Source organism: Platichthys flesus, chromosome 2, assembly GCF_949316205.1.
Source record: "Platichthys flesus chromosome 2, fPlaFle2.1, whole genome shotgun sequence".
Classification (NCBI taxonomy): domain Eukaryota; kingdom Metazoa; phylum Chordata; class Actinopteri; order Pleuronectiformes; family Pleuronectidae; genus Platichthys; species Platichthys flesus.
Window position 1 is genome coordinate 25,312,438 of NC_084946.1, and position 24,713 is coordinate 25,337,150.

Here is a 24,713-nt window from a genome sequence, read left to right on the forward strand (position 1 = left end):
CGTGAATTTGGACGCAATTTTTTTATTACAAACTTTTCTGGTGTCTCAGACAGTATTAATGATAGGACAACAACTTTCTTAATGTTGTATTTTCTGGCTAACTGCTGCCAAAACAGTCATTAATCAACCTGAAGCTAATTAAGCTAATTTATTTAACCACGTCAATTAGCTTCTCTTTTAAGATTCAACAGATTGTTATTGTTTCTCTACAAACACAATAACATAATGTGTGGACTCTAGAAGCCTAATCATAAACACCCACAAGTGAAGGCTTTAAAGTAAAAACTAATTGTATACATTAAGTTAAATAGATATCAATATGAAAATACAAAATACACTTTAATGATGAATATAATCCTTAATAAATTGAAACAATTAGAATCTTGTACCACACTAATATGTACGAAGTCATCTCCATGACAGATAGATAGATAGATAACAGCATGATAATAATACTACAGTAGCAGTTATGTAGTGATAAAGTATTTCTTTATGACTCACATCACATTATATATTATACACACTATGTCAGGAATGTGAAATTATTAGAAAGTAATCACTTTCAGTTCTTTGCTCTTGAGTTATTATTGACAATACATCTTTTGTTTTATAGCAGTGAAATAAACGTCAATGTTTTTATGCATCACAACCAAACGTTTAATTTATGTAGCACTTTGCCAACACACTTTACAAAGTGCTTGAAAACCATCCTTTATATGACAAGTTGAAAGCATTCCTGTTAACGTATTACGGTAAGTACACTTCTGTTATGTCCACCCCCTGCCCTCCATTCACTCTGCTCTGGTGTCCAAGACTTAATAACAGACATTAGTGGCAGGACAACTGTATTTGCAGTGATACAAAAAGTATGGGACAGCAATATTAAATGTCCCTCCTGCTCTCTGGCAGCACTTGGGGGCTGGCATTTGGTGGGTGCTGTCAGCTGCCTGGCAGCGGGACCCCACTGGCCTACTATTGAAGGGTTTCTGCATTGCTGTCATTCCTGCTGGGGGTAGCTGATAGCACCACTGAAAGGTAAGACAGTGGCTCTCTGCTTTGTCCACACTCACATACAGCATTTAAAGTAAGTTTTGTTAGAATTTGCAGTGTGGATAATGTTTGTGATGTTATTGTCTTGCCATCTGTGGACTATGTGTCGTCACCGAGGGTCTTGACCACGTTTCAAACAGCTGAGAAGGTAGATGAAAAGAAAAAAGTTCCTCTTGTTGTCTTCGGTTAATGTTTGACTCTCTTTATCAAAGCGTTTCATGTCGTGTCGGCTTAGCCTCTCTTCTGTTTAGACTGTAATTCAACACCATGCTGAGGATTCATTGTTTAGTGATGGGATGATGTGGCCTTTTAAAGAAACGTCAATCACTTGACACACGCTCGCAGTCTTTAAATATTCACACACTGTGTTTACAGATGTCCGGAGGAATCTTCACCAGTTTGGATCATCAGTATAACGTGGACTGCACGAGCGTCCACCCCCTCATGTGTCACCTGTGTCACGAGCAGTACCAGTCCCCGTGTCTGCTGGACTGCTACCACATCTTCTGTGCCCGCTGCCTGCGAGGCCGGACCAGTGATAACCGTCTCAGCTGCCCCCTCTGTGGGTAAGAAATAGCACTGTGAGGTTGATGAGGAGCCACTTATGCTGCATGTACATTATCAATCATGAGAGCAATGGAAAAAGTCTTGAATTCTGGACAATTTAAGCTTAAAAACATTTCCTTATATGTTCAAACTATAGACTCCGTAAAGATGTGCGATATGTTTCCACTTCTTTCCACTATGCAGAATTGATGCCAAAATATCCCAAAACCAACGCTGCACACTCGGAGTCAGACTCTCTCGAGCATTGGCAGAAACCGAGGTTGTGAGGTTCTGTTGATACACGTGCTCGACCAATCACGTTTCAGTCTCAGCTGTTAACCCTGACGTCTCACCCCATTTTTTATCTAACATCAAATAACTCATTAGGAAACATGAGATCTTGAACATACTGTAAATTAGTGTGATATGAACAACCTAAATGACAGAAACCAGATTTTAGAAAGAAACTATTTAATATGTACATTCATTAACTTTGAGGAGGCAGGATTTACCACCTATACTGCAGTCAGCCACCAGGTGCTCTGGTTTTACATTTGGGGAGCTGTCATGCTGTCTGTTTTTATGTTCAGTCTAAGATTCTTAATAAGTTAAAGAAAAAACACATTGTTTAGTCTGAGTCTTGATATCACACCTGAAATATGGAGGTCAGAGGTCAAGGATTGGCATCTCCCACAGCTTGAACTGTGTCATGATGAAATTGGTGATCTCAAATTGCTCTAACGTGACCGAGCAGTTTGAATTCCTGGAGTAAAATGATGTTTTTCCAACAGAGAGGGTCAAACTCTTCATGCACGAGGCCATCTTCGTCCCTCAGGCCCCAGTCTTGGGCAGCGTGGCTCAAAGGGATTTGTTCCGCTTAAGGTGATTAGTAGATTGGTTCGGTTCATGCGGTAGATTTGGGGAGAATCCAATTGGTTTGCGAGAATGAGTCGAGTCACTGTCTTTGTGCTCAGTGACCCTCTGCTGGCCTGGAGTGGGCAGGGCAGCGCTGAGTGGCTCTAACAGCTGCAGGGTCATCCCGTGTCTCTGATTTAGCCCTTGGCCTCGAAACCACTAAGACCACAGCAAACAAAGCGTTCTGGCATTTGCCACCGGTGCCAGCAGCTTAGGGCAATCGAAAGCAGTCACATGATACCAATCTATTTCATCCCCTATTAAGGAGGCACTCGTGATTTTACAGTCACCTTCAGGTGTCCGGTAATAACTGTCACCCATCGAAACCCATAGGGATGTAAATTACCTCTTATATAAAAACTGTTGAATGGAATTCAAGGAATTTTGGTGGAAGGATGGGACATGAGCAAAGACAACACAGATTAAATTCTGCTGCAGATCTAGAGTAAGGGGAAGGATCCTGTAGTGTTCTTTCTTTATCACTGTGAAATCTGATATTTTCACAGATTGCTCACTGAATAATTCATGGAGCTTGATGATAAAAATCATTCATGTTTATGGGACTGATATCTCTGAGAATGTGAAATGTAATGCTAATCAAACTAAAATCTGAATTCAACAGATTTAAATGTGGTTTCATAAGGTGGTTATTGTCATCCTTCTGCAATGGAGATTAGATTTCATGATCTGAATTGTTATGTTTTCTTAGCTTTATTGAATTTAAGACTGTTAGCGGAGGCATGCAGCTCTTCTGAATGTCAGTCGGTGCAGACTTCAGACTGAGAACTGCTGAAACACTCCCTGAGCTTATGGGTTCAGATTCTGCTAAAACAGATATCTTCTCAAAATATTGTTTTTCATCTGAAGATATGTTTGATTCCTTTCCCACTTCCACAGGTTTAAGTATTAACTACATTCTAAATCATCAATTATTCAGACAAACTACGACTGAACCTCAGGCGACCTGCCCGTCTGCCTCACAGCTACTTCATGTTCACCTGTGTTGAGGTTTTCTATATGGAAATAATCCAGTGGGCACGAAGCCGCTGAGCTCTGCAGTCCGGGGCTCAGGCTCCAGGGGCCCGTTGCCTGGCAGCTTCTATTTCTATCAGCAGCTCCAGCCCCGCTAACAGCTGCTCTCTGAAGAGCTGTGTAATCTAGGAATTCTCTACTGTGCTATTACTAGAACACAATAGATTCACGTTGCTATGAAAACTAGATAAAATACACAGAGTGGGGGGGCTTTAGTACAACTGAAACACAGTTAGACAAACAGCTAATTTAAATGTCTTGGAAACTGATACCTTTGGACTTAGTTCAATCAAATATGGCCACCCTTAAAAACTTTTATTTTGGTCCACATGTTCAATCTCCCCAATAAATGTCATACTTCTTATTATAGCCACAGATAAACAAAGCAAAACAAACATATGTAGACCAATAAAGTTTCAGCTGAAACAAAAGTTGATTACATCATACTCAGAATTGAATTAAAAAAATATATCCGTTAACTTATTTTTAAACATGTTTTGAACTTGCAAAGTGAGCTAAGGGTTTTTAGCACCTGATTACATTTACAGGTCCACATCTTTTTTTAAATATTTGACCTCACCCTTGTTTTCTTAAACTTGCCTTTCCCCCGGAGCTCATGAAGAAGGCTCTCTAGAAAGATTCAAAGAAGTTCTTGGAAAAATTTGATAGTTAAAGCAGTCTGAGTTTTTATTTACACCAACAAGATACCACTTTTTCAATAAATCCACACAAACACCCTTTTATTTTTTAGAAGCATTTGGTTTTTCGAAGTCTATTCACAGAGAAATTAAAATTCCGGGTTTTCTGACTAATTATACAGATTAGAGCAGAAAATGTCTTTTAAACCTAAAACGCAAAACTAATCTGCCGTCTTTCAACATCTGCCAAATCAAAGAGCACAGCTAAAGTATCAATTAAGAGATCGCTTTATTTAGACAATCTCATGCTCGCAGGTGAATAAGATTACTTTGGTCACACAGTGTGTGGTCCACTGAAAGAAAGGTGAGGGCAGTGCGCCATCTTCTGGGAGGAAACAAGAATGCAAATAAACACCTTTATCAACAGCTTCCCTGTGTTTTTGTACAAATTAGGTTACTGAGGTGTTTTTATAATTATTTTTTACATACATATGCATTCGGGGTAACTCAGAATTCCCTTAACTGCCGATAAACACAACTTCTCGGCCCAGTCATTAAATTCAACTTAAAGTGTCTGAAAATGACACAAAATATGGAGTAAGATAAATACACAAGGTTTCTATCAAGACGTCATTTAACGACTTGGTCAGTCCATTCACTGAGTGCTGGCTGTTGACTCCTCTTCCTGGTATCCCTCCGTCTTCATGCCGTCCAGACCGAGATCTGAATTCTGCTCAGCCGTGCGAGTGTACCGCTCGTAAGTCATCTCAGGGTCAGGATCAGGGGCGTACACGTTCTGCATGTAGCTGTTCCCCGCCGGGTCGTCCAGGATGAGGTGGACGTCCCTTCTCACCGCGATAACGTCCTCTATCTTCTCCCCGAACTCGGCCAGCTTGGACACCCGGTCGGAGTCCACGCTGTCGCCGCACATGAAGGGGTTCTTGGAGACGATCAGGTCCTTGATGTCCTTCAGCAGCCCCTCCAGGGTGGTGAACTTCCCGCCGAGCGCCGCCATCCCCAGCTCAAAGTCCAGCTCCGGGATGAGGACGAAGCACGTCTCCGACTTGAGCAGGTCTCGGCTCATGTCCGAGGGGTCGGTGATGTGCAGGGTGATCTTGGAGCCCTGGTCCTCCGTGGCGCCCCCCGACTTCACCTCATTGGTCCGGTGGCCGCAGCTGTCGCAGTTGGTGGCCATGATGATGACCTCCTTGAAGTGAGGGATCTGGACCAGCTTCATGTTGGTGGAGGCGGGCGCGTTGCATTCTGGGCAGTTGGTGTTGAAGACCAGCACCTCGTTCCTCATGGTGTCCAGGTCGTTGCCTGCTGGCTCCTCTTCCAGGTCGTCGTCGGCCCTGATGCCCAGCTGCATCTCCTGCTGCATCGTCCGCTTGAACCGGGTCAAGGTGAGGGCCTCGTCCTTCTGAGGGGCCTGCGGGTTCTCCACAAAACTGTTGCCGGACGGGTCCTCGATCACCAGAGTGAACTCGCTCTCCATATCCTTCAGCTTCTTCAGCTTCTGGATGAACTCCTCGATCTTCTCGGCCACCTCGGGGTGACTGGCCCGCCTGACAGCTTGGTCCTGCTCCAGCCCTGCGACCGCCCGGTCCAGCAGCCCCTCGATGGTGGAGAGGGAGCCCTTCTGGGTGAAGGGTGGGATCTCAAAATCCAGCTCGGGGATCCTGGTGGTGGCGGAGTCCGCCTTCACCACCTCTCGGTCCAGGTCCTTCTTGGTTCGGACCTTGAGGGTGTAGCACACGCCCTGGTCCTGGATCCGGCCCGCGGACTGGATCTCAGTGTTGGACCAGTTGCAGTGTTCGCAGCGGAAGGAGCTGACAATGACCTCCTTGAAGAAGGGGATCCGGGTGAGCAGCAGGCGGGTCGAGCCGTTCTCGTAGCAGTTCATACACAGGCTCTCGATCTCGGTGGGCTGCCAGTCCTCATCGTCGGCGCTGAGGTCTTTGAAGACGCTGCCGCCTCGCACGCTCTCCTCGGAGATCACAGACATTGTCACGCGTCGAGTTTGAAACGTTTCGCTTCGGGCGGAGGAACTGTTCACCTGCGCTGTGGAGTCCTCGCTCGCGGTGGAAACGGTTGTTCGGGAACTTTCTAGATGTCGAAGCTTCAGCAGCTGCGCACGTTTGTGTAGATCATGTTGTGTCACAGCTTCCGCGTCTTCTTCTTCGAGGACAGTGGAGCGTCCTGGAGAGTCGCTGCTGCTGCCGCCCCCTCTGTTTTGTCATGGTACTGCATACAAAATTAACAATATTTAACCTGATTAAATGATAGAAACAAAAGATTATATCTGACATCACACAGAGTTGTAAATGTGACAATTTATAATATCCAACATATGGAGTTTCTCCCTCTGAAAGAGATCACACAGGGTTTTAAATTGTTAAAATAATTATTAAATGACACAATATCTATCATGTTATATGATCACAAAGATATTATTATTAAATAATACAAAATGACATTATCTAACATATTTCCAATCACAGAGGGTTTTAAATGATAAACCTTTTTGTTTTTGTATTTAATGTATTGTCATAGATGTTAGGACAATAATTCCTCTCACCTGGATGGAGGGTGAATTAGTTGAGCAGATCTGTAGTATTTATAATATAATATACAGTAACTGAATTATTTGAGACGTATTCATTGTGTGTTCCTTCAATGTGTGTCACAGTTAATGGCTTTGTTGTTTCATTTTTTTCATTTTGTCCTCTACTGGCGAGCGTGCAGAATTGTGAGACAGATACTTATATTTGCTCTTGTGAAAATGTAATATTTAGATTTTATGAAAAATTCCCTGGATTTATATTCAGGAGCTTTCTAGCAATATTGGTCAGATGTATGGAGACATCTTTGTATATCAAACTTGACGTCAGTCACTGTCTTTGAAAACAACTATTGCACATTATTGTCTTGTTATTGAGTTTTTTTTGTATATTCTAAATGGCACAAACATCATTAGTTTCTCTTATTGTCATTTTGACACAGATATCCATCCATTGTAAAAGGGAATAATGCCCTCCCACCTGAAGACCGTCTGCTCAGGTTTCTTGTTGACAACAATGGGGACACAGAGGAGCCAGTCCCATGTGCCAACTGTGACCAGGAAAGTAACAAAAAGGTACTAATACACTGTTGTGTGTAAATGTTTAGAGAAGTAACAGCATCAAAGAACAAACAGACAAGATACAAACATTACATAAATGTCATGAAAGCTTAACCAAGGAGCGGTGGTGACTCACAGTAAGAGAAAGGACATGAAGAAAAACGTCAGATATCATATTAAGAGCACATGACTGCTGCATTGTTTTATGTCTTAAGTTATCAAGGAGGAACAAGAATCAAAGCATTTAACAGAGATACATCCAGTACGCACTGGACACCTTTTGTAATAGATTTCTGTTTATATAGATGACACAGGGACACATGCACTTTGGAAACCTGCTGTTGTAATTCAGGACGTTAAATATCTTGTCTTGATGGGATTACAGAGTGTCTAAAATTATTTTGGTGGCATTTAATTATTTGTTTGAAAAGAAATAAAGCAAACCTGAAAACAGACCTTTTTATTTTTCTGTACAGGAAACCGGACTGATGTTCTTCTGTAATACCTGCAGCCAGCCACTGTGCGGCGACTGCAAGGAGCTGACTCACAAGGCCAGAATGTTTTCCCATCATGAGATTGTCACCTTGGCCAAACGCACTAAAGCCAAACACAAGAAGTGCTGTGAGTGTCCTGTGTACTTTACTCCTGAAGAGTTACAGGCCACACAGGTTTTATTACACCAGTGGTAGAACGTTTGTCAGGAGAACTGTTGTCCCACCTTGAATCTCCTGGGCTATATGTCTGTCATATTCTTCTCAAGTGTCTTAGTTTTAAATACGTTCAGTTACTTAACTCCTTTGGGCTGAAGTTAAAAAGGCATCTGTGTCTCCGCAGCTCTCCACGAGGAGCCGTACATCCTCTTCTCAACGGAGAACAAGTCAATGCTTTGCATCAAGTGCTTCAGAGACATGCAAGTGTGAGTGAATCCACCACATACATCACTGACATAGTCTGTCTCCTCTCCTCTCCTCTCCTCTCCTCTCCTCTCCTCTCCTCTCCTCTCCTCCTCCTCCTGACAATGACTTGTCATTTCTTCACTGCAGGGAGAGTCGGACTCACTGCATTGATATTGAAACAGCCTACATGCAGGGCTGTGAGATGTTGGACCAGGCTGTGCTGGTGAGAGACTTCTGTCTGTTTATCTACACTGACATCCTGCAATGCAGCATAAGTCTATGCAACTAAAATATAGTTTTTCAAAAATAATACTTCAATCATTTTATAATTGAATAGAGATACATGCAAATTACTTTTGGGGAGATCTGTGTGTGGGTTAGGATAATGGGTTTTAATACAACAAATATTTTACTCCTAACCCAATGTGTCAGCTCAAGAGAGATAAACTGAACACATAATTATACGGCAGAAAAAAAACGACCCCCCCATAAAGATATTCAAATCTGCTAGATAAAGATATTTTTTTGGGAACTGCATCAAATTGCAATCACTAATAAATACAAGCCCTCTAAATATGCATGGTTTAATGAATTCAAGATCCGTTCATTAGTCTTTGAAATAAATAAAAAGAACATATGTTTCAATATTAAAAGAGTTCCTTAATCTCACCAAGATGTAATAAGTTCTTCTCACACTCAGGCTCCATTCCTCCACTAAGCAAATCGGTTTGATTTTGAATAATCCTGCTGACAAATGAACCAACAAACAGACACGTTGTGAAAACATAATCTCCTTGGTGGATGTGATTAAACAGAATTCACGAGAGAAACGTAGAAAAAGTACGCACTGGCAATTAACAGCACTAGAAACATTACAACCTAATTAAAAACATCATTGATTGAGTCCTAAGATGCAGGAGAAGCTGTAATGAAGTCAGAGGAGGTAGATTTGAAGTCTGATGACATTTGAATATGAGTTTAGTTTCCCACAGTGACTGATGCCTCCCTCCCTCTCTCGCTCTGTAGGTGGTGAAGGAGCTGCAGACTTCAGCCCGGGAGGCGATCGTCCTGCTGAGATCAATGATAGGAGAAGTGTGTCTGAATGTGGAGGAAGAGGAGAACGCGATCTGCAGCCTCTTCAACAGTCTGCAGGTTGTACAACGATCCTCATGTGATAGAAACTGAAAATATGTCCCTCAAATATTCATCGACTCCAAACCACCACGTTTATTTAAAACGACAGCTGGATTCCAGAATGACAAATATCTATGAATATATGTATTTCACCAGAGAATCTTACATACATCATATTCTTCTGTGAACATATGCTAATACATTAAAAGTATGTTTTCATTGAGACGATAGGCAGCTATGAACAGCAGGCTACATTAAAAAGTCTAAATATTGAAATTCTCTCTATCTCCATTTATCTCCGTTGAATTCTGAACTCTTGATTGTAAAGAGGTAAAACGTCTCCCTGTGGAGAAGCAGGCTTTTCCACTTCTCCTCCTTTTCCGTCAGCTACACGTGTTCGATGCCGACATGTTCGGTCGGTTTGGATTCAGTGCAGGCATTTCTTTTTCTTTTAAATCAATGCTGGTTTCCAGTGGCCTTGAACGCTACATGAGATGTGTGTGTGTGAATACACAGCTTCTCACACTCCTGACCAATACAGGAGCTGACATTAGCATTTCAAACAGGGTCTGATGTTGCTTTTACAAATACATTTCCACGGCCCTTTGGTGTTACAGGCGGATTACCTGCTGTTTTGAGGTTCTTTGAGGATTGTGGTGGTCATTATATATAACATACAAATCCATAAGCACATATTCCTCACCACAGAAACTTGAATTTGTTATACAGTACAGAAATACACCAAATGAACAAACAAACAAATAAAATCACCGGTAGTAGCCGTCATAAATATCATCACAGTTAAAGCAGACAGTGAGTTGCTCCTCGGATTCTTTTCTACGTTCTTTATGGGAGTATGCATATATCATTATTTATTATTTTATTGTCTATTGTTTATACACACAACACTCTAAAACACTCACTAGGATCTGTCTGTAGTGTTTATTAGGCACGTGGCTCAGTCTGACTGTAGTGGCCGTTAAGTTGCTCCTTTCTCCAGCATTAGCACAGTTTGGCCACTGGGTGTCTCTGGTAACCTTCCTCTGAGGGACAATCCAAGAGAGCAAACACCACACTGTGGAATTCACACCAACCTTCTTTTCCACTATCTTGAAAATTCTTCAGGCGTTAAGAACTCAAGGCCGTTTTCTCAGCAGTGTCAGGAATAAAAGAAGCTGTTTTCTCTGTTTCTCTCCTGACAGGAAAAACTAGCAGAGAGGAAGAAGATTCTGCTGAAAACAGCTCAGAGGTAAAATGAAATCTACAAAGAAAAAATTAGCTTTTTAGTTGCCACAAATCTCACTGTTGACTAAATTGAATGCTTTCCTGCTGCTGTCACTGGGACACTTCCAACGTTTTCCCTTGTTATTATGGTGCCGCATTGTACTCAGGGTGATGAATAGCTGCTGCCTGCTTCCCCTGAAATAATCTTGCTCTCAAACAAACATGTTTTCTTTGGGGATTTTCATTTGGACAAAGTGTGAGGCTGAATTAGAAACACTTGAGCGGGATCACAGTTCTTCAAGGACACAGCGGCAGCTTGTACCTGGGGCCTGTCAGTGAACAATGAACTCAGGTGAAAACAACTGGTGATTATAGACTTACACTGTCAACAGCAGCAGCATGGATGCAATATGTAGATTTCCTCTTAGTGTTACATCAAAACAGAACATTCTCCACCAACTATAGGACCTGCAGTGGCCTCTCCTGTCATGTCAAACCTTCTTCAACACTTGATGTAGCTGTTTACGTTTGCAGCCACAAGACTGTAAAGTGATAAATAATGAAGAAATTACTTTTTATTGACAGCCTCACAAAACCATTAATTCAATGCTAAAATAATTAAATAATTAAATGTGCAACATCCCTTGAGGGATCATTAAAGTTTGATTTAATGTCATCCTCCATTGGCAACTAATTAGTCGTTAAGAACAAATTATTGCACATCGGTTACATTTCATGGAAGATTAATGAGGAGCCAGTTTGAGATAGATACGCTGTTTTAAAATAAACACATGTAGATGTGTTATCACTGCGGTAAAGTCAGTTTAAGGTTGGAAATTCACTTAGGCACCGTCAATAAGTTCCTGTTTCAATTTGTGATTTTTTTAAAAAATATTACTGTTCATGTAAAATATCAGAAGCACTAACTTCTAATGAAACGGCCCTGTCCTGTTTGTCTATGGCAGAGTCCTGCACCAGGTTGCAGGTCAAAAATATATTCATATAGATTCACAGGTACTGGTGGGAGTATAAATGTAAATAAACATGAGCAGGTTTACCGGTTGAGAACTGAAGTTTTTTTTGTTTCTGCAGAAAAAAGAAGTTACAATGATTAAAAATCTAAATCAGCCGATTATATGAAACCTAATCAGCGGATTTAGAGTCTAACACGGAGGCTATAGGAATTGTTTGACCGTACTTAAGTGAAAGCCCAGTGATCCAGAGTTTTTAAAATAACCAGCTTAGATCTAACCTCACAGTGGTTGGTTGGTTTCTCTAGTTTTCTACGAGGCTCCCATTTCCAGATAACGACAATCTCACATGCAAGAAATAAACAAGAACCATTTAGGAGCACTTTATTTTGTTCACTGTGCGTTCCATGTATACGTGTGCACGAATGAATCAGAATAATTTAGTGCGTGTGAGTGAGTGAGTGTATCGAGTTGCACTCTGTGGGGATCTTTAATGAGATTTCTTTTGTGCCCATGGTCCTCCATCTCTCACTCGTTGCCTGGAAGCCGTCCAGTGGCCGGGTTCCCGGAAGAGCTTTAAAGGCTATTTATGTCGGGCCCTGTGTGTCCGGCCCTGTGTCTCTCTGCTTATGTGTTTGTTACGGGAGAAGACGGATAGATTAGCTTCTGGAAAATATGGAGTGGTTGGGTTGTTCTGCAGCTGCACAGCCTGAGCTGAATCCCCTGTGTAGTTGGACACGAGTGAAGCTGAAGGTGTAGCGTTACATGTTCATGTGTGTCGTGTTTGTGTGTTTGCAGTCAACACGAGGAGAAGGAGAAAGCACTGAAGGAGCAACTGTCACATCTTACTGCGCTTTTACCGACCCTCCAGGTAGAGTCACACAAAGGCCTTATGATAAACTAGAAGGGCATCACAGTGCACACCTTCCCCAAGGCCCAACAGGCACCCTGAATTCAATCAAACTGCACGAATTTCACACTCTGATATCAAAGATAACAGTTCCAGAAATATGGTGGAATGGTGGAAGTGTGAAAATGTTGAAATGAAATGACCAAAACCTGGATACACACCAAAATTTTATGAGTTTATGTTGCATTTTATAATCTTATCGTATTTTTGGTAAATGTTCTTTTTTATAAAGCGCTTTGAAGTAAAGTGTTTAACCATTCACCCCTTTCACACACACACATTCATACAGGACATCTATGGGCAGTACTTTTTCTATGAGGGGCAATTTTGAGGTTCAGTATCTTGTCCTCCGACACTATGGAAAAGTGGGAAAGACGGGGATCGAACTGCTGATTGTCGAGAATACAGCTGATTCATCCACAACAATGACCATAGTGTCGGGGCCCCCCAGGTCCCTTTCGCCCGGGGCCCTTAAAGTCCTTTGAAACGCCCCTGAGCTTAACATAGCATGTATAGTATAAAATTGAAATGCTGAAAGTGATGTTAAGTAGTAAAGTATCTCAAAACTGTAGTAGAGTAAGTGTATATAGTTACTTTCAACTACTTCTTTACTTTGTGTAGTTTATTGTGGGTTGAATTAAATCCGATTTGATATCAGTGTTAATCCATCGTGGTCTACCTGAGGTCTCTCTGTTAATCTGTGTTCAGGTTCATCTCGTCACATGCTCGGCCTTCCTCAGCTCGGCCAACAGGTTTGAGTTTCTGGACATGGGCTACGTGAGTATAAAGCGGGAAGTGGAGGAACGTAAACCAATAACTACGTCTATTGAAATAGTTACATAATGTAAATAAAGTGTTTTATGAATTCTAACAGAATCACTGCACAATAGATGGGGAGAAAAGGAGAATTCCAATACAATACAAAACCCATCATTTAGACTGAATATTGAAACAGAAAAACAAATTAATTTAAGTGTTGAAGAGTTTGTAGTTTGTTGTGAAGAAGTTGGTAGAGAGGGACATCTCATATCAGCTGGACTGAATTGGTCTTGAAGTGGAGTCTGTCTGTCACGGCTCAGCGAGGTGCAGCGGATCACCGACTCACATCCGCGTGTTCTTGCTCACACAGCAGCTAATGGAGCGGCTGAAGAGGATCGTGAAGCTCCCTCATCGCCTGAGGCCGGTTCAGAGCAGCAAAGTGAGTGTTCACGTGGAGCTGGAGGACATTACACTCAGATTGGGATCCATAGGAAGTCGCCTGATTAGTCACTGGTTCCCAAATGTTTCACCAGATTCTCATTTCTGAGCTCGAAAGCCAAGAACCATGTGATTCTGTATTTTGTCTTTTCTTTTCCTCATCTCTTGAGTTTAATACCTGTTTGTTTTGGAAAGCATAACTAATTATATGAGAGGTGTGCTTTACTGGAAGAGAATTCCACTGACAACCTGTTTTCACAGAAGACTAAATGACTGGCTCTCTGTCCGTCTTCCTCCAGATCAACACAGACTACCGGAGCGAGTTCGCCCGCTGCCTGGAGCCCATGCTGCTGCTGGGGCCGCGCTGCCCCCCCTCTGTGGCCGGATCTATAAGTGTTGCAGCAAGGTGAGATGAGTTTATCATTAGTGTGGTGACTAATTGATCCTTTCCTTCTGCGATGTGCCCCGGATGTCACCACAACATCCTCTGGACTCTTACAAGGAATTAGAAATGTCCTGGGAAGAACATTTCACACTTGTTTGGCATCCAAACACTAGATCCCCCCCCAAAATGGTTTACAACTACAGAGGGTAGACAGCGATGAGTAGAGTGAGAGGAGAGGAGGCGCCACGCTGAGTCCCACTATGGCAGTTATCCTGTCTGTCAGTCTGTCGGTACTCTGGTATGCTTACGAAAGTCACCTTGTGGCACAGGGACTGGCAAGGAGGCAGTTGATCCTGTTTTAGAAAAGGCAAACAAGTCGTGGACAGAGATGTTTTCTGTTTGCCGTCTTGAAGAGAAGTTATTTTGAATTTGCTTATAATCTGAGGTAAATATAAACCTTTAAACATCACAGAAAACGTCTTTTAACTCACTTAAGTCCTTTAACCGTTGAGGGAAATCATGAGGAAACACAATATTAATTTGAAGACCTGTCACATTCAAGGTTTTACATTCCTTTACCTCACATCCCTCCACGTACGCCCCCACGTCCCTGGACCAGTATTTTTTTCCACACCATCACCCACTGGTGTCAGCATACTGACAACTCTCCTCTCCAACTTGTTTAGTGCTCGGCCAGTGCCAGTGCAAGACGCAGAGAGGGCAGGAATTGGTGGCCGGGGGGCTGGCACTATTTTTATCGTAATTTCACAGAACTCTCTGGGAATGCGTCTGGAGCGGTTATGGGCCGCTGTGTTCCAGGCCGCTGATGTCACGGCTTTAGCGCGGGCAAAGACTTTAATTGGCGTCACTGGTGGGAGGACAGGGGCTGGGTGGCAGAGGGTGACGTGTGTGTAGCAGCAGAACGAGAGGAATACTTGTTATAGACAGGTTGCATCAACAGTGGAGAGGGAAGGAGAAAGAGGCTGCCACAGGTGAGTGGATGTGGATCTTATTATGTTTTAGACCTTTGCGGTCTACTCTCTTATGTGGTGCAGTTTGCACATTCAATACATTAAGCTTGAGATATTTCTCATTGGGATAAGGGCTTGAGGAAATGTGTTTTATCAGATGTGCTGTTACAGGTTGGTTTTCCACTGTTTTAGGCAAATTTCTGTTTAACATAAGAGGAAAACATGACTGTAGCTACATGAGATGCTTGACTCCACAGTTTGTCCGCTTCAGGAGGAGGAAACTAGCTTTTCCTCACCGTATGGTCGTTCAGAAAACCGCCCACATGGTGTGTAGTCTATTATTGGGCCCCACCACTTATCAGCCATTAATGCAGGATGCAAAGCGGGCAGCGTCTGGTGGATGGCCAGCTGGCTGACTGCACTTTCATCACAATTTCACAGAATAGAAGTTGTGCCCGGTTCTTTCATGCAGCCGATGCTGTTGCTGCTTAAATTGGCTGTGCGGGGGACACAGGACAAAATTCACAAATTATATGGAGAGGGATGTTTTCACAACTCGACTGTCGGGAAAACAGATTCAGGGCCGTTTGGGACAGGTTCTGTTAGAACCCAGATGGATGCAGGTTTATCTAAAAGGCTGGTTTTGTGCTAGATACACTTTTTAACACGGTTCTTGAAGGTGACTCGGGAGATGTGAGTGATCAGAGTGACACTCATGGCACTTTACACATGGAGTAAGAGTATTTACTTTTATTTTCAAATCTGAATTTTAAACGTATTGGACAGAAAATGATCAGATCCTTCACTTGGATTTAAAGTAAAATGGAAACTTGGAGAATTTGGAAATACTTTCCGTGTTTAGGCAATATTTACTTTATCATGTAGAGATAAGGTTGAGCTTGACAGAAGCACTAAGCCGAAGCTTAGCAGCTCAGGGTCAAGGAGTAGAGAAGTTGCATCAGCATTATTTTCTTGGACTGAGAAAAAGTCTTTGACGCGCTGATACAAAATCTGATAAAGATCAAGGAGAAAACACATTTGATTTGATTTGATATAGAGAAAGTTAACAAAGTTATATAAATCTTCGATGAAGTTAAAGGTAATGTGTGACATTCAATAATAGAAACCTAGGATCTGTTTTTTGCAGACAGCGAGCACACAATCCCCAACTGAGAGCAACATAAAGCTCAGGAAGCCAGACTCAAAACAATCTGAATATTGCACTGTAGGATCTCAGTGGTTTGATCTGTGCCTGGAGCAGAGCTGTTCATATGCAACCTATGCAGTCTGAGCAGAGCTGAGTGTCGAATTTATTTAACATGAAGCTTTAATCCTCCCGTGGTTTAACAGACAGAGCTCAGCTACAGGTTATATAAAGCTGACGGCAAAACAAAGGTCATTAAATGTCCAAAGCACAGTTACAAACGTGAGAAGTCAAGGCAGCTGTGGTTCTTTGACTTGCTCCTCACCTCAGGCTCCAGTCGCCTCTCTCCATGTCCTGCCGCTCCCCGTCTCTCAGCGAGATGCCTCTGGGCTCGGTGCTGGGGCGAAGGCCGACGTCTCATCGCAACATCTGCACCAAGGTCCTGCTGGCCGAGGGAAGGGAGACGCCCTTCACCGAGCACTGTCGCAACTATGAGAACACCTACAGGGTCAGAGCTCTGAGTGTGCACTTCACCTGGCATCTGTACACGGATCAAATCTCTTTAATATCATATCATATATAAACGTGTGGCTGTTGACAGACCCTCCAGACGGAGATCCAGAATCTAAAGGACCAGGTCCAGGAGCTGCACCGAGACCTGACCAAGCACCACTCCATCATAAACACAGAGATAATGGGCGAGGTCCTGGACAGGTCGCTGCACATCGACAGCCAGATCGCTGCCCAGTACTCCACTGTGGAAACCGTGAGGGTCGTGTTTGAAGAGGTGCGTCCGCTGGAGCCTCCATGTTTTGACCTTTTATTGTTACTCTGCCTCCACCAAACTTTCTATAGTTCTCCAAGCTTCATACTAACTAGTTTTACTTACCGCTGTAAATGCAGTTTGCTGACGATGCAGAGAGAAACGAGGACAAAGTAGTAAAATGTCAAAGTCTCCCACGAGTCGCCTGCAGTTCATCTGTTTTACTTCATGAGCTTATTCGTGTTTTCTTCTCAGATCTGGGAGGAAACTTTCCAGCGGGTCTCTAACGAGCAGGAGATCTATGAAGGTTTGTCCTCAGCAGAGACAACGTGCAGAACCACCAACTGTTGCTTATTCTGCTTAACTGTTTAAATATCATGATTTCTTTGTGCGCTGACTCCAGCTCAGCTTCTGGACCTGATGCAGCTGAAGCAGGAGAACTTCTCCTTAACCACCATCGCCAAACAGATCAGCCCTTACATCTTATCCATCGCCAAGGTCAAGGAGAGACTGGAGCCCAGGTGCTGAGTTCACAGGGAGTTTGTCCATCTGCTGCCAAACCAGTTGATTCATGCTACTTGACTGAAATCCCTCTTGAACTGCCCCGTTTGAAATGAAGCAACACTGTATGAATCATTAGTGTGTATCATAATGTAAAGGTTAACAACAACAGAAATGTGTAGTTTTGTCATTATCATAAACACGGGCAATGTAAATTAATCAGTCTAGCAGTGTATAAGTATTACTTTGAGGAAATTGTCTCAAAATACCTTTTTTAAGATGAAAATACAAAATAATGAGCTGAAAGATGTTCATCCTCAGTATGAGCCAAATACTGAGAGAGAGATTCAAACATTGTTCTTTTTGTATCTGCTCTGACAACTTTTAGAAAATTACATGTTTTCAAAATATGTTTTCCAGTTTTCAGGAGCCGAAGGAGCAACGTGACGACCGCACAGAAACGATGCTGAAAATCTACGAAGACGGCTCGACACCCAAGGGCGGTCACGACAGGTACCAATACAGCTGCAGTTTCTCTACGTGTAAAGAGTTATGAGGATTTTGATTGTGATGTGATCTGGGCCAGACTGAAAACCCTTTTAATGAGCAGGAGGGAGAAGTAGTTAGAAAACAACTGGAACTAGAATACCTAGGAAGATGTGGTATAATAATGACAACACCCCCCCAGATGTTACCAGTTGACCTCTATGTTGACCCTACTCCTCGTTTTGTTCTGGCCTACAGTGACAACCAGACGTGTGTCGCCGACCAAGACAGAGACAAGAACCACCGTCCACTGGTCCTGGAATCAGGGGACAGCTCAGTCAAGGCCGATCATCCAGGCAGGCCGAGGGGGGGCCCCACGGAGACGTCCAGCCACAATGACATGTCTTCATAAACACCGTGTCATTAGATTTCTCACCCCCCCACCCCCTCTCCCTCCCCTCTCCCCGGCCCTGTGGAGCTATGGACCTGACTTCAGCTGCAACGAGCCCAGGATGGTTTGTGACTTCTTCTTCTGTCACGTTTCCTCAGCAGCTGTCAACGGCTCCAAAGTGAAGGCGACTGTGACTGGCACACGCGGAGGTCAAGGAGTCGTGGAGCTGTCACGAGGAGAAAAGCCTCCTCGCTCCGAGCGGGCGGAGATCACAATATCGGAAACAACGCGTTGACGTTATAAAAAAAACCACGGACGGCTGTAACGAGAGAACAATCTTACTTCTCCAGACTGTTTGTGTTTGGACTGTTAAAATGATGAAGTGTGCCGGGGGTGGGACCGATCGCTCCCTTTTGTCTTTTCATCTACAGTGGGTGTAGAATTGTTTTTTTTGCCGTATCTGTTCTTTGCATATAAAACATTTCTTTTCGGTGACTGAAGCCTGGTGATGAATGACCGATTCCCTGCAGGTTGAGCCGGTGTGTTGATGGCACCGGTGGAGCAGCACGAGCCATGATGTGTTTGTCCTTCCGGGTGTGGGTGGGCAGAGGGTCACGTATTGATTTGTTTCATGGGTATCATTTTGTGCATTTAGTCTCCTGCAAAATGAGGCAGGATGGTGTTGTGTGTGTGTGTGTGTGGGGGGGGGGGGTCTTTTTCACTGCAGTTTCTACATCGTCATGCAAGAGATATAAAAGAAAAAAAATGATTTACAGACGTGTGCGGATGTTGGCCTTCACCTCAAAACTCCAATTTGTATTTTTTTAGACCCGAGCTCAATAACCCTGGCCGAGCGAGGAGCTGCTGCAGGAGAGATATTCCTCCTGGTTCTCCTCTAAAATCGACTGCAGCTTGCTTTGAGGCGTTTGCCCTGCAGGACATCAGCAGGTAGCTCTCCTACCTCCCTCCCCCCCCCCCTCTTCTCTCCCCTACAGGCTTTGCCTTAATTAATGTTGTGAGTAGTAAAATAGAATCTGTGTAAATTACCAACGAGAGGGTTCGAACGTAAAGATGTTTACGGTCCCACTGCAAAGGGAAGAGTGATCTCCAAATTAAATCAATTCTCTCTTCTCTTTTTTTGTAATAGGACTTTTTTATTAAGCCAAAAAAAAAAAAATAACATCTTGGAGAAACACACACAGGAGCGTTTCAAGGTGAACACACACACACACACAGACATGCTACAGAGGCAGGGACAGCCCATATTCTCAGCTCAGGTAAGGATAATAACGAGGAGGCAGAATGATGGCTTCACAGACCACCGGGGGGGGGGGGGAGTTGAAGTGGGCTGGTTCGGGAAGTATCGGGGTCACGGCGGCCTCAAGGAACAGTGGAGGAGTCCGAGGTGCGGATTCATTAAAAATACATTTGTGACAGCGGAGTAACGAATGGCTGTGCCTGTGCTTTGCTCCTGTTCACCGTCCCCATGGTCATTCATCATCTGCACTCATCCAACCACCGGGTCCATGCTCACTGTTGATTATTCTCTCGCTCTCTCTCTCTCTCTCTCTCTCTCTCTCTCTCTCTCTGCCGGGCTCCCTCACCTGCTGCTGGAGGGAGAATTCAACTCCGAGGGTTGTTTCACTGCAGGAAGAAAATAACTGGTCTTTTTTGGAGAAGACAGTCCTTGGCACATTTAGTCCAACAACTGATTTCTCCTCATTTGTTTTTTATGCCCGGGCCACACACAGATATTTTGCAAAGTGAATTTGCTTTTCAAACATTCTGTGTGTTTGTGTTTCTGTGTTAAACTGAGCATTTGGGAACGATATCACAGTTTATTCCGCTCATGTTGCTTTGTGTAATGAGCAGAGACACCAGACACAACAGAAACAATGGCGGCTCTATACTGTTTCCTCTATGTTTGGTTATCACTGATACAATTTATTTTGTAGTCATTTCTGCGTCTGGACGGAGACATATTTTAAAAACCAAGGTTGAGCTGATGGAGATTTCTTAAAAATCCTCAGGGGTGGATCCAGGGGTGGGGCTATGGGGGGCACTGGCCCCAGCTTAAATCCAATTGGCCCTGAAGTGCCCCTGTAGATCATTAGACTTAAAAGAAAACTAGTCACTTTGTAACAATAAATATGATACTTCATTCTCTAAGCTTTTTTGAAGTACTCAATTACTGTTATTTCTAAATATAATTAATATCCTATAGTGTAGTTGAGGCTTAAGAACGGACAAATCTTAACTCCATTCACTTTACATTACCACAGAGGATACACCAGAAGAAGAAGTCTGCCTCCAAGGAACCATTATTCAAATGTAAAGTCGTCATCATCATGTAATTGAAGAAAAAAAACATTAAAGACAAAAGAGAAAGATAAAGATCAGATGAATGTTTAATGGTCTCCATGGAAAAACTGGGTCACCGAAGAAATGGATGAAAGTACAATTAGACCAAATAGAGCAGATTGAGATAAAACCACAAATGGTTAAATAATGAGGATGAGAACACACGGACGTCTTAATCGTGCTACACAAAACTGAGGCGATGAGCCTGGAGAACTGCAGCGCTGCAGTTTTACAGATTAATACATTTCTGTAGACTTTGATATAGATGGGAGCTTTAACAGACGATTACAGAACAGGGGATTTTTTATTTAATCAAAAAGATATTAGTTCTCTCTGGTTTGCTTTCAGGAGCAGGTGGTGGTGGTGGTGGTCGTTTGCCGAGAGCTTCTGCCATCGTTGTGTTGACAAGACGAGAGGTCGTGACTCGTCCACTGACTCATTATCGGAAAATGACAGGACAGACTGTAACTTTAAATTCAGTCAAAGCACAGAGGACGATATGGTGGCTCCCCGAAAGTGAAGCCAAGATATCTTGATCGCCCCCTGGTGGTGGGCTACAGTAAAGGTCATAAACCCCACCTACTTATCCTTATTTTTCCATACATGGTTTCTGTGATTGCCTAATCTTATCTATAGACCCTTTAATAAGTAGAGCACAGACGTGTGGAGTTTAAAAGAGGAGGGCATCTATCATGAAAGGTTTGAATGAAAGTCTCCAATCACTGCTTTCATTGGAGGATCCAGTGTTTTAGGAAATCAATGCTCCCTGAGAATTCAAATTCAGGATCTCACAGCCTCTGCTTCTTTCATGACGGTTCTTTTGTCATGAATTTACAAGAACCCCCCCCCCCCCCCCCCCCAGGAGACAGTGTTAACAACTGCAGCCAATCAGTCCTTTGCCTAATGTTGAGGGGGTTTGTCGCCCCCCCTCCTCTATGGGCCGCTGTGCTATTGGAGGGGAAATGGAATCAATGCCGATGGCGTTATCACCGGTGGCAGATGGACGAGGCTACAGTGTGAAAAGGTCAGGGGGTTGAGAGAGCGCCCCCCGGGGGACTGGAGATGCTCCGGGCATCAAAATGTCATCCCGGAATCAATATCACCTGCGAACACTGGGTTCATCTCCGAGGGTTTTTGATGTTTCTGCTCCTTTTCTCTCTGCTACAGCTCCAGATGTTTGACAATCCTCCTTCACTTCCTCATCCTCCACAAAGATCTGCCCACCCGGAGGAGACGGATTATTTCTCCTGTGCATCTCAACTCAAACACAGACCTGTAGGTCACGGCATGTCAATATATTTCATCACTCAATGCCCCCCCCCCCCCCCCCCCCCCGCTGTATAATTGACCCAGAAGTCACAGCCAGAGGTTTCAGCTTGATCCCAGCTGCTCTCAGGTTCATATTTGTATCCCCCCCGTCGCCCCGTGCATCGGGAAGTGCGAATGAAAACGTGCTAATTGCCGTTTTCGTTGTATTCATTTTTATTTATAAATAATTGGGAGTCTGCACTCAGTCGGAAAGTCTGGTTTATATTGAGTTCATGTTTTCTGAGAATGCAGATAGAAAACACAGCGGTGCACTGGAATACTGGAGGCAAACAAAAAATATTGTTAGTTAAAATAAAGTGAAGTAAAATGAATTGGATATAGTCGAATAAAGTAAAAAGTAAAGTTATAAAATAATGATAAATGATGAAACTATTGAATTAAAATGCCATATTTGGATAGGAGTAAAAGAAGGAGATGTATAAACAACATTAACTGTGGCTGGACTCGAGTCACATGACGTGAAATCTGACTTCAGACCTGCTTGACAAATGATTCAACTTGAGTTTTATTTGACTGAATATTTACTTTTTCTCTTAGATTTTGTTGCTGATGAACAAACATGTCGGCAAAAGTCTTTCAGCTTCTCAAACCGTTAATCATAATGCAATTTTGTGTGAAATAGAAAATACTCCAAAAATACATCTTTACTCATAAAGAAAAAGATAATTAACTTGTAACTTGAAACTTGTGAGTGTCTCTCCTGGGAAAATAGAAAAATCCTACGAAATAACTGAAATGAACAAAGCAACATAAGAAAAAAAAAAGCAATATCAAGGTATTGAATCAATAGTTCATATGAAACCCTATGAGTGTTATTGCCTGTGTTGAATCAACACTGTGCAGTATTGATTCTGATCAGTTTAAAGTTTGATAAAGAGGCCGATTGTTACTTATTTGATGTTTAACTCAAACACCAGATCAGTTGTGCAGTGGATTTTCTTTACAAAAAAATGAATTAAGCACTCAAAGCTGTAAGTTTCTTCACCAAATATGTTTTTCTGGAATAAACATAAATTAGATTTCAGAAATATCAGTCTCATATCGACGCTGTAAATAAGACGTCTGCAAACTCATTCTTTCACAGACCCCCCCCCCCCTCCCCCAGGGGGATCGTCGTTAACTCAATAACAGAGCTGACAAATTGAGTTCCCTTTTTATTGCATCCAACAACAATGGCGGCGAGTGAGCGTGTCCTTGAACGGGAGGATCCCAGGTGTGAGCCCGAGGACGTGTCAGGACTCAGGAGAGCGAACCCGGCGGCTCCGTGTTAATCAGCAGCTCGTTGGTTTCTCCACCATCGACCTCCCCACCAGTTTGTTTTTCCATTCCACAGCCCCGGCCACCCAGTGTGGTCAGAAGCTCTGAGCAAATAAATAATTAACACAGATGGCCTGCTGCTTAAGACCCCCCCCCCCCCCCCCCCCAACAGACCCTCAAAGAGAAATCCAGCTTCAAAATACAGATTATTGGGATTATTTTAAATGATTTTAGGTGTTACCCTGCTTTTTGTCACCTTGTCACAATATGATTTTACTTTATTAAAACCAATGATGTCCACTCAGAGCTGCAGGCAGAAAGCTGGACAGACACTCCGGCAGGTAACAGGAAACTCAAACAGGTAACGAGGTGACAGGCCGGAGATTTGACCACAGCACAGAGGGAGTCCCAGTGAGACACGCAGGAGGGAACATCACAGGAGGTGAACTCTCAGGTAGAAATACAGCACAGACAATAAGGAACTGGTGTGTAGGTGGGCGGGGACCTCCCAGCGGTTGGGATCAGTGGCTGCTGGGAGCACGAGGACATCTGGGGCGCTGGTGGAGTATGACGGGAACAAACAAATTCAGTTAAAATCCACTTAGAAACCAGTTTATGTGTGGACTGGCCTTCGAGGGCGCCATTTCTGATTTACTCTCCAGATACCATTTGATGTACGTTTTGATCACATGTCTCATCTGCTGTGTGAATTAAGATTCTCGAGGTCCAGCCAGAAATTATAAATTTATAAATGCACCAGCGTGGTTTTATATTTAGCTCCAAATTACATCTGGATGTTTGGAGGAAATTAAGAGCATTGTGTAAATAAATCAAATTACAGGCCAATTGAATGAAGCTCGATTTAACTGAAAGAATTCAGAGTCGGTGCGAGACACAAACTCTTGCCTCAACTTCTCTCATCATTCCTCTAGAAAAATCAATAATCAGAGAACGAGCAGATCACCTCTTGTTGCCAGAGACGCTGGAGGAAACAGAAGCAACTTTTGATCCTCACATTGCCTCAGTCTCTCCACTAGAATGACTGGAGCTGGACTCAGACCCTGAACATGCTTGTTATTGTACAATCAGTGGAACGTTCCTGCGTCTGGATCTGTAGAGACTCGTATCTGTCGCTGCTGCACCGACACAGTTTCCATCCATGTCTTCTCCAGAGGTCCAGGAGGCTCCACCATGTAAAGAGTTAACAAGGCTGCAGCCTCAAGGGCTCAGCGCTCCACAGCCCACACACTCGAGGACACTGGAGCATTCAGGCCGACTGGAGACGACAAAGAAAGTCATCAGGGACGTAAACCTTGACTCAAAGCTCACAATGTCTGTTTACTACTGTTCTGAAATGTGTTAAGGAACAGTGACTCTCACCTGCAGGGATATGCATGGGTGAAATATGAAAATCTGGTGTTTTCTATTGCAGGTACAGGTATTATAATTCTACTTATGCTTGTTGTATATTTGCAGAAAGAGAAAAGGAGA

At 43.3% G+C, this 24,713-nt stretch overlaps 2 protein-coding genes across 3 annotated transcripts; one reads left to right on the forward strand and one right to left on the reverse strand.

The window, feature by feature from the left end:
• Positions 1–907: 907 nt before the first annotated feature.
• rnf207a (ring finger protein 207a) lies at positions 908–18,754 on the forward strand. Of its 2 annotated transcripts, XM_062407826.1 has the most exons (19): positions 1,021–1,035; positions 1,168–1,198; positions 1,426–1,616; positions 7,185–7,317; positions 7,779–7,923; positions 8,137–8,218; positions 8,346–8,421; positions 9,225–9,350; positions 10,535–10,581; positions 12,326–12,398; positions 13,146–13,214; positions 13,567–13,635; positions 13,934–14,040; positions 16,465–16,642; positions 16,736–16,921; positions 17,153–17,204; positions 17,301–17,418; positions 17,819–17,911; positions 18,143–18,754. In XM_062407826.1, exons 3-19 carry the CDS (start codon positions 1,426–1,428, stop codon positions 18,294–18,296), a joined length of 1,899 nt encoding a protein of 632 aa, XP_062263810.1. In that variant the 5' UTR covers positions 1,021–1,035; positions 1,168–1,198; the 3' UTR covers positions 18,297–18,754. The 2 variants fall into 2 exon arrangements, with proteins under 2 accessions (XP_062263818.1, XP_062263810.1); XM_062407834.1 differs by having other exon boundaries at positions 908–1,198; positions 13,570–13,635.
• Positions 4,205–6,374, reverse strand: zpr1 (ZPR1 zinc finger). Its single transcript, XM_062407815.1, has one exon. The coding sequence runs from the start codon at positions 6,184–6,186 to the stop codon at positions 4,837–4,839; it is 1,350 nt and encodes a 449-aa protein (XP_062263799.1). The 5' UTR covers positions 6,187–6,374; the 3' UTR covers positions 4,205–4,836.
• Positions 18,755–24,713: the final 5,959 nt, after the last annotated feature.